Below are 9534 nucleotides of genomic sequence, written 5' to 3' on the forward strand. Positions count from 1 at the left end.
GCATGGCAGCTCCATGCAGCCCCGGGGAGCCCTGCACCCCAGCAACATTCCTGGCCGCTGTTCATGAGTCCACAGTCCCTGAGACCTGCCCTGAACCTCTGACCTGGGTGTCTCTAGCCTTGACCCTGAGCGACTGGATCTCTCTAAAATTTCCACCCGCTTTCCCCTCGGTACTTCTCTTCCTCTCTTCCCCTTAAGACAGGGGCCACCAGGGACTTGCAGATATAAATCTTGTCCCACAGGAGCCCTTCAGGGGAAGACAGAACAGAGCCAACTAGAATCCAGCATGACCCTCCCAGACAGACAGAAGAATCCACAAGGCATCCTGTCCATTCCTCTGGGGTCAGAGGTGAATGGCTGAGGGTGACCAAGTAGGACAGTAAGAACAGGGATGGGAAGACCTCAGGTCCCCAAGGGCTGGGATCCTGGGTGAAAGCTTGGCCACAGTCTGAGGCAAGACCAGAAAAAGAGCAAAAATAGCAGAAAATGGCCCAAACTTTGTAGGGGAGCAGGGAAGGAGGGGGAAGGAGACACTCACCTAGGACGGTCAGCTGGGTCCCTCCGCCGAACACATAACACAGTGACACAAGCTCATACAAAAACCTCTCTCTGGGAGGCCCTGCCCCACCCTGGAGCCCCCCAACCCCTCCCCCTGCAGCTGTGCTGGAGGAAGCCTGGGCCACTGCCCCAGGGGGTGTCTGGTCTGCAAGGGCACACACAGTGTCCCCCCTTTCAGACCAGCAGGTGACAGGATAGGAGACATGGTGCATTGGACAGGGAAAGAATTCTTGGAAGCAATTCTCCCAAAGGAATTAGGTGTTTGACAGGCTGTTTCCACACTGCTCCCCTGGGATGAGTATGGTTTGCATCTGTGTCACTGTGTGGGACATTTCATGGGAACGGTGGCACACCTCTCTTATGTCCAAACACCCTTATCCCTGGGTGAGAAAATTAGGGGAGGGCAGTGCGTATTCCTTCTCCCCCGAATTCCATTCAGGGAAAGACAAGTTGGTCTGTGTAGAAAGTCTACTGGCAACTTCCTATGCCCCAGCCATCTGATCCAGACCTCTGGCTTATGGTCCCTAGGGCAGCCTAGATAAGGATAGCATTGGTGATGTAACGGTGTAATTGTAGTCTTTTCCAGCCTGCCTTTTAGGGTGAACTTTGGGGTGTCCCCTGCCATTCTTCCCAGGGGTGGAGTGGTATGGGGGTGCTGTGTCACTGGGGAGACCTGACCTTTCTGTAACCCACAGGCCACACTCCCCCTGATCTGAGATTGTCTGACATGCCCTTACTCGGCTCCTGAATTCCAGTGGATATGCCCTCCCTGGTCCGCACTGGATGTCCATTCTGTGCCCAAGATGGTGCTTTTTCTAATCCATCAAGGTCAATTCCCATGTCCACTTCATCTGAGGCCTGATATCACCTGCTTCATCCTTTAACCAACACCCAAAACTCTAAGGTGATCTGACTTCAGGGTTTGAGACCTTCATGATGGAGGTCCCAAGACCAAGCTAGGGTCACCTTGAGTCTGAGGCTGACCCAAGACGATGAGAACATAAAATGAGCTTCCTTGTGCCGCATCCTCAGTCCAGCTTCCCAGCACCATGAGTTCCAGGCTCCCTGAGTTGGTAAGGGGTGTGAGCATGATTGGGCAATTGTTAGGTTATATGATATTAAACTGTTTCTCTGCTGTATGACTTGTCAGTGTCATTGCTTACTTAACATGCATTGTCAAAGTGTGACAAATGGACCATGGGCAGGCACTTTTCAAAGCTTTTCATGATTTTATGATGAGGAGCCAACCAGAACCTTCACCTGGTAATGGATCTCCCGTTGGGTTCCATGATGGGAAAGGGAAGTTCAATGTCGGTTCCCAATGACCTCAGCCTTGGCTCTATGATTTCCTTCCCAATATTTCCATCTGTAGCCCACCTTACCCTCCGGGGACCCTCTTCATGTTTCCTTCATCACCCTTCAGGGTACCCACATCTTTCTTATTCAGCCTCTGTCCCTTCAAGTGAAATAGGACTGCCTGCCAGGGGCCGGCCCCGCAGGAGAGGTTCCTGCTCTGGGTTCTGTCTCCCACAGGCACTCAGAGCTGATTGAGGTCCCTGGTTGGTTGGTTGAGCTAATGATGGGTAGATGGAGTCACATGTCATAACCATCCTGCCCTTTGTTGAACTCAAACACCCGTCCCCCACACAGAACACACATGCGAAATGTCAGATGAGAAATGACAGGAGTTTATTCAGGAGAAGGGGAAACGGGGAGGGATGGCCACCTGCCCAGTCTGAGCGACCAGGGCAGGAGCCGCAGGGGGACAGTGGGGAGCGGGGGAAGGGAGGGTCTGAGGGAGAAGTGTCCCCAGAAGTGGGGACTCAGGTCCTAGGAGCACTCTGAGGGGGCCACTGTCTTCTCCACGGTCTTCCCATCGTGCGTGACCTGGCAGCTGTAGGCGCTGGCAGACTTCCAGTCTTGGCTGGACACGCTCAGGTAGCTGCTGGCCGCGTACTTGTTGTTGCTCTGCTTGGAGGGCTTGGTGGTCTCCACGCCCTGGGTGACGGGGGTGCCATTTGCCTTCCAGGCCACCGTCACGCTGCCCGGGTAGAAGTCACTCATGAGACACACCAGTGTGGCCTTGTTGTTGGCGAGCTCCTCAGCGGATGGCGGGAACAGAGACACGGAGGGTGCAGACTTGGGCTGACCTGTGGGTGCGGGAGGGGCAGGAGGGGAGAGGCTCAGGGTCCATCCTGAAAGCTGCTGACCTCGGTCTTCCTGTGGGCACAGTGTCCTGAGGACCATGCAGGACCCCGAGGGCAGGGGCCTCTCTGGGTGTGAGAGTCCATGCCGTGCAGGGCAGTTTGGGGTGTTCCTAACTCAACTCCCGTTTTCCTGAGAAACCCTGAGCCTAGAAACCTGCCATCACCTGTCCTTGTGAGCCCCGTTCTGCCCCCCACACATCTGACTGTCACCGTCATGGCTCTGCCTTCTCCTGGTATCTGACTGGGCCTGTCTGTGTCTGTCAGTCTGTTTGTCCCACAAAAGATGCTCTGAGCCCTCTGACCGCCATCTGTGGACACCTCTGACCTAATCCTCTGTGCTGGGGTCTTACGGTCTTTGTCCTTCAGGGTTCTGTTCCTACCCTCCTTCCCCAATCTACCTGTCCTGGACTTTCTCTTAAGTGAGTATGAGTTTTGCTGATGAACAAAATGTCTGTCTCTCTCTCCCTGGGTCTCTCTCATTCTACAGTCAATGGAATCTCCGCTAGTCGGTCACATCCAGTGCTATGACCTTTATGCCAAAAATTGTATGTTACCTTCTGAGAGGATGTTTGTCCTGCAGAGACCAAAGACCACCTTGTCCTCATACCTGTCATTCCATGACCCTTCCTCCAGCACCTTCTCCTCCCACCTGTGTCCTTCCTCCTGCAGGCTTCCCTGGTGCGAGGCTGGTCAGGACTCTGCATGGCAGCTCCATGCAGCCCCGGGGAACCCCTCTAACCCAACACCATTCCTGGCCCCTGTTCATGAGTCCACAGTTTTGAGACCTGCCCTGAGCCTCTCTAGCCTTGGCCCAGATGGTACTGTGTCACCTTAAAATTTGCACTCGTTGACTCTCTCATGGCTCCTTATCCTTTCTTCCACTAAGACAGCGGCTACTATTGACCCCCAGAAATGATCTCATGCCATAGCAACCCATCAGGGAAAGACAGAACAGGCCCCTCTAGAATCCAGCATGACCCTGTCAGACACATAGAAGGGTCTACAGGGCCTCCTGTCCATTCCTCTGGGGACAGAGAGAAAGTGCTACTAGTGACCCGTGGATGCAAATAGGACAGTAAGAAGGAAGAAAGGAAGAGCTCCCTGTCCCAAAAGTCCAGGATCCTGGGTGAAAACTTGGCCAGAAGCTGAGAGAACAGCCAGAAAAATAGCAAACCTAGCAGAACACGGCCCAACCTGCTGGAGGAGGTGGGGAGAAGAGCGAATGAGAGACTCACCTAGGACGGTCAGCTGGGTCCCTCCGCCGAACACAGCACACTGTGACACAGGCTCATACAAAAACCTCTCTCTGGGAGCCCTGCCCCACCCCTGGGCCCCCACCTGCAGCTGTGATGGAGGAAGCCTGGGCCACTGCCCCAGGCTGCTGTCATGGTTGCAAGGGGCACACACATTGCCCCCTCCCCCCCCTTATCCCTGCCATGACACAGCAGATGACAGGATAGAGGACACAGGGTGTTGTACAGAAGCAGGATTGTTGGAAGCAACTCTCCTAAAGGAATTCAGTGTCTGATGGGATCTTTACCACTATGGTCTCCTGGATGTGGGATGCTTTGGAGGCTATTTTTGTCACTGGGAGTGAGGATTCATGGGAATGTATGGCGCATCTCTCTCATGTCCCGAAGCCCTAATCCCTTGGTGAGAGCATGAGGGGAGGGCAGGCTGTATTTTCTCTCTCTCTCCCTCCCCTTCCAGGGAAAGGCAGGTTGGCCTGTGTACAGTCTATTGGCTACTTCCTATGTCCCCAGCCATCTCGTCAAGGCCTCAGGCTTATCTTCCCTAGGGACAGCCTAGATTGGCAGTGTTCTGGGTGATGCTGTGGGAGGGGGTGTTCTGTAGGATTGCCAACCTGTCTTTTAGGGTGACCTTGGGGGTATCCCCTGCCTGCGCTCCCAGGGGTGGACTGGTGTGGGGGTGCTGTGTCACGGGGGAGGCCTGACCTTGGTATAACCCACAGGCCACACGCCCCCAGCTCTGAGCTGGTCTGACCTGCCCTTACTCGGCTCCTGAATTCCAGTGGATATGCCCTCCCTGGGACAGCACTGGATGCCCATTCTGTGCTCAGGATGGTGCCCTTTCTAATCCATCAAGGTCAATTCCCATGTCCCCTCCACCTGAAGCCTGACATCACCTGCTCCATCCTTAAACCAACCCCCAAAACTCTCAGGTTGATCTGACTTCAGGCTTTGAGATCTTCATGATGGAGGTCCCAGGCCTATGCTAGGGTCACCTTGAGCCTGAGCCTGACCCAAGACGATGAGAACATAAAATGAGCTTCGTTGTGCCTCATTCCCACTCCATGTTCCCAGCACCAGTAACGATGCCTTGAAGAGTGTTCCAGGCTCCCTGAGTTGGTAAGAGGTGGACCAAGATTGGGGAATTGTCAGGCTATGTGATATTAAACTTTCTCTGATGCAGGACTAGTCAGTGTCGTTGCTGAGCTAATGTGCATTGGCAGAGTTTGACAAATGGGCCATGGGAGGCACTGTTCAAAGCTTTCCCTGACTTGGTGGTGAAGAACCAACCACAAACCTTCACCAGGTAATGGCTCTCCCATTGGGCTCCATGATGGAGCAGGGCAGTTCAATGTCTGTTCCCAAAGACCACCGCCTTCCTCCATGATTTCCTTCCCAATATTTCCATCTGTAGCTCCCCTGCCCTCCTGGGACCCTCTCCATTTCTCCCTGGTCCGTCCTCAGGGCCCCTGTGTATTTGTCACTGAGCCCCTGTCTCTTCCCAGTGGAAAGGACTGCCTCCCAGGGGCGGGAATCGCAGGAGAAGTTCCTGCTCTGGGTTCTGTCTCCCACAGGCACTCAGAGCTGATCCAGGTCCTGGTTGGTTGGTTGAGCGAACAATGGGTAGATGGAGTCACATGTCATGACCATCCTGCCCTCTGTTGAACCCAAAGACCCTCCCCGACACAGAACACACATGCAAAATGTCAGATGAGAAATGGCAGGAGTTTATTCAGGAGAAGGGGAACCGGGGAGGGATGACGACCTGCCCAGTCTGAGTGACCAGGGCAGGAGCTGCAGGGGGACAGTGGGGAGTGGGGAAAGGGGGTGTCTGACAGAGAAGTGTTCCCAGAAGTGGGGACTCAGGTCCTAGGAGCACTCTGAGGGGGCCACTGTCTTCTCCACGGTCTTCCCGTCGTGCGTGACCTGGCAGCTGTAGGCGCTGGCGGACTTCCAGTCTTGGCTGGACACGCTCAGGTAGCTGCTGGCCGCGTACTTGTTGTTGCTCTGCTTGGAGGGCTTGGTGGTCTCCACGCCCTGGGTGACGGGGGTGCCATTTGCCTTCCAGGCCACCGTCACGCTGCCCGGGTAGAAGTCACTCATGAGACACACCAGTGTGGCCTTGTTGTTGGCGAGCTCCTCAGCGGATGGCGGGAACAGAGACACGGAGGGTGCAGACTTGGGCTGACCTGTGGGTGCGGGAGGGACAGGAGGGGAGAGGCTCAGGGTGCATCCTGAAAGCTCCTGACCTTGGTCTTCCTGTGGGCACAGTGTCCTAAGGACCCTGAGGGCAGGGGCCTCTCCTGGTGTGAGAGTCCATGCCATGCAGGGCAGTTTGGGGTGTTCGTAGCTCAAGTCCCCATTTTCCTGAGAAACCCTGAGCCTGGACACCTGCCATCACCCGTCCTTGTGGGCCCCGTTCTGCCCCCAACACATCTGACTGTCACCCTCTGGCTCTGCCTTCTCCTGGTATCTGACCGGGCCTGTCTGTCTCTGTCAGTCTCTTTGTCCCACAAAAGATGCTCTGAGCCCTCTGCCCTCCTGCTGGGTCCATCTGTGGACACCTCTGGCCTGATCCTTCTGAGCTGGGGCTTCGGAGCATCGGCCAAAGGTGTCAGTTTTCACCCACATCTATGTCTCCTGCTCCCTGTCTAAACTGGGTGGCAGCTTTTTCTGATGTAACAGAAATCCTTCTATCTGTCTCGTGTCTCTCTCATTTTACAGTCAGTGTCATTCCCCAAAATTGCTCATATCACTAGAGCTTTCATGCCATGGATTTTACGATTCCTTCTGCTAGGATGTTTTTTCTGCAGAGACCAAAGGCCACCTTGTCCTCATACCTGTCAATCTATGACCCTTCCTCCAGCACCTTCTCCTCCCCCCTGTGTCCTTCCTCCTGCAGGCTTCCCTGGTGTGAGGCTGGTCAGGACTCTGCATGGCAGCTCCATGCAGCCCTGGGAGCCCTGCACCCCAGGACCATTCCTGGCCCCTGTTCTTGAGTCCACAGTCCCTGAGACCTTCCCTGAACCTCTGACTTAGGCGTTTCCAATCTTGGCCCTTAAGGTTCCCGGGCACCCTAGAATTTGGTTTCCCCTTCTGTAGTCCTTATCCTATATTCTCTTTGAGATGGGGGCCCTATTGACACCCACAAGAGCCCATCAGGGGAAACAGAACAGAGCCCATCTAGAATCCAGCATGAACCTGGTAGACAGATGGAAGAATCTACACACAGGGCACCCTGACCATTCCTCTGTCTCTGGGGACAGAGGTGAACGGCTGAGGGTGACCAAATAGGACAGTAAGAGCAGAAACCCATAGAGCTCAGGTCCCCAAGGGCCGGGATCCAGGGTGAAAACCTGGCCACAGGCTGGGACAGGACCCAGAGAAAGAGAAAAACCAGCAGAAAATGGCCCAATCCTCTGGGAGAGCAGCAAAGGAGGGGGAAGGAGAGACTCACCTAGGACGGTCAGCTGGGTCCCTCCGCCGAACACCCGGTGAGAGCATGAGGGGAGGGCAGCCTTTAATCCCTCTCCCTTCCTCCCCTTCCAGGGAAAGGCAGGCTGGCCTGTGTACAGAATCTTCTGGCAACTTCCTATGTCCCCAGCCATCTGATCAGGGGCTCAGGCTGACCTTCTCTATCGACAGCCTAGATTGGCACTATTTAGGGTGATGTCAGGGCAGTCCTTTAGAATTGTCAGCCTGTCTTTTAGGATGACCTTGGGGGTGTCCCCTGCCTTCCCTCCCAATGGTGGTGTGGTGTGGGGGTGCTGTGTCAAGGGGGAAGGCTGACCTTGCTGTAACCCACAGGCCACACGCCCCCAGCTCTGAGCTGGTCTGACCTGCCCTTACTTGGCTCCTGAATTCCAGTGGATATGCCCTCCCTGGGACATCACTGGATGCCCATTCTGTGCCCAGGACGGTGCCCTTTCTAATCCTTCAAGGTCAACTCCCATGTCTACTCCACCTGAGGGCTGACATCACCTGCTCCATCCTTAATCCACCCATAAAAAGTCTCACCCTGATATGACATCAGTTGTTGAGATTCCTCATGATGGAGGTCCATACCCCTGCTATGGTCACCTTGAACCTGACCCAGGCCCATCAGAATATAAACTGAGTTTCCTTGTGTCTTATCCTCACCCCATGTTCCCACACCAGTGACCATCCCTTGAAGAGTGTCTCAGAGCTCCTTGTGTTGGTAGGAGGAATGAACATGATGGGGGAATTGTTAGGCTACATGATATTTAATTGTTTCTCTGCTGCAGGATTAGTCGGTGTCATTGCTTAGCTAATGTACATCGGCAAACTTCGACAAACACACCATGGGATGCTCTGTTCAAAGCGTTCCATGACTCCATGGTGATGGACCAATAAAGAAACGCCCAGATGGTAATGGATTTCCCCACTGGGTTCAATGTCTCTCCCTAAGAGGATTGACTTGGCTCAATGGATTCCTTCCCCAATATTTTCATCTGTAGCCCCTGCTGCCCTCCTGGAACACTCATTATGTTAAAAGGGACTATGTCCCAGGTGGCGGCCCCATCGGAGCAGTTCCTGCTCTGGGTCCTGGCTCCGAAGGGCACTCAGAGCTGATTCAGGTGCCTGGTTGGGTTGTTGAGCGAACGATGGGTAGATGGAGTTACATGTCATGACCATCCTGCCCTTTATTTCACCTAGAGACTCCCCCCCTCACCCCACACAGAACACACATGCGAAATGTCAGATGAGAAATGACAGGAGTTTATTCAGGAGAAGGGGAAACGGGGAGGGATGGCCACCTGCCCAGTCTGAGCGACCAGGGCAGGAGCCGCAGGGGGACAGTGGGGAGCGGGGGAAGGGAGGGTCTGAGGGAGAAGTGTCCCCAGAAGTGGGGACTCAGGTCCTAGGAACACTCTGAGGGGGCCACTGTCTTCTCCACGGTCTTCCCGTCGTGCGTGACCTGGCAGCTGTAGGCGCTGGCGGACTTCCAGTCTTGGCTGGACACGCTCAGGTAGCTGCTGGCCGCGTACTTGTTGTTGCTCTGCTTGGAGGGCTTGGTGGTCTCCACGCCCTGGGTGACGGGGGTGCCATTTGCCTTCCAGGCCACCGTCACGCTGCCCGGGTAGAAGTCACTCATGAGACACACCAGTGTGGCCTTGTTGTTGGCGAGCTCCTCAGCGGATGGCGGGAACAGAGACACGGAGGGTGCAGACTTGGGCTGACCTGTGGGTGCGGGAGGGGCAGGAGGGGAGAGGCTCAGGGTCCATCCTGAAAGCTGCTGACCTCGGTCTTCCTGTGGGCACAGTGTCCTGAGGACCATGCAGGACCCCGAGGGCAGGGGCCTCTCTGGGTGTGAGATCCATGCCATGCAGGGCAGTTTGGGGTGTCCCTAACTCAAGTCCCCATTTTCCTGAGAAACCCTGAGCCTGGACACCTGCCATCACCGTCCTTGTGGGCCCCGTTCTGCCCCCCACACATCTGACTGTCACCCTCTGGCTCTGCCTTCTCCTGGTATCTGACTGGGCCTGTCTGTGTCTGTC

General features: G+C 55.2%; 3 protein-coding genes and 1 gene segment (V, D, J or C); all 4 read right to left on the reverse strand.

The window, feature by feature from the left end:
- The window catches only part of LOC102252028 (Ig lambda chain C region), a 3428-nt gene extending 1468 nt beyond the window's left edge, over window positions 1-1960 (reverse strand). The window contains exons 1-2 of the mRNA XM_014544138.1: window positions 1941-1960; window positions 539-609 (exon numbers count right to left, since the gene is read on the reverse strand). Of these exons, the coding sequence (XP_014399624.1) occupies window positions 539-609; window positions 1941-1960 (91 nt within the window). The remainder of the gene's footprint in view (window positions 1-538; window positions 610-1940) is intronic.
- Window positions 1961-2225: 265 nt separating this feature from the next.
- LOC102252326 (Ig lambda chain C region) lies at window positions 2226-4920 on the reverse strand. The gene is made up of 3 exons (XM_005871699.1): window positions 4912-4920; window positions 4001-4109; window positions 2226-2708 (listed from the first exon to the last, which is right to left on the reverse strand). Exons 1-3 carry the CDS (start codon window positions 4918-4920, stop codon window positions 2389-2391), a joined length of 438 nt encoding a protein of 145 aa, XP_005871761.1. The 3' UTR covers window positions 2226-2388.
- An 801-nt stretch (window positions 4921-5721) lies between these two features.
- On the reverse strand, window positions 5722-7623 carry LOC102252612 (Ig lambda chain C region). Its single transcript, XM_005871700.1, has 2 exons — window positions 7473-7623; window positions 5722-6204 (listed from the first exon to the last, which is right to left on the reverse strand). Exons 1-2 carry the CDS (start codon window positions 7621-7623, stop codon window positions 5885-5887), a joined length of 471 nt encoding a protein of 156 aa, XP_005871762.1. The 3' UTR covers window positions 5722-5884.
- A 1111-nt stretch (window positions 7624-8734) lies between these two features.
- Window positions 8735-9329, reverse strand: LOC102250550. The segment is given in 1 exon segment: window positions 8735-9329. A coding segment is annotated over 1 exon segment (417 nt).
- Window positions 9330-9534: the final 205 nt, after the last annotated feature.

The sequence above is a fragment of the Myotis brandtii genome, unplaced genomic scaffold (assembly GCF_000412655.1).
Source record: "Myotis brandtii unplaced genomic scaffold, ASM41265v1 scaffold3522, whole genome shotgun sequence".
Taxonomy (NCBI): Eukaryota; Metazoa; Chordata; class Mammalia; order Chiroptera; family Vespertilionidae; genus Myotis; species Myotis brandtii.

Excerpts from the sequence above, each read along its gene's own strand:
- LOC102252326 (XM_005871699.1), bottom strand. Across the intron at positions 2,709-4,000 it reads GACCCAGCTGACCGTCCTAG|GTCAGCCCAAGTCTGCACCC; the intron begins GTGAGTCTCTCA and ends CCGCACCCACAG.
- LOC102252612 (XM_005871700.1), bottom strand. The coding sequence starts at position 7,623 with ATGGCTGGGGACATAGGAAGTTGCCAGAAGATTCTGTACACAGGCCAG. Across the intron at positions 6,205-7,472 it reads GACCCAGCTGACCGTCCTAG|GTCAGCCCAAGTCTGCACCC; the intron begins GTGAGTCTCTCC and ends CCGCACCCACAG.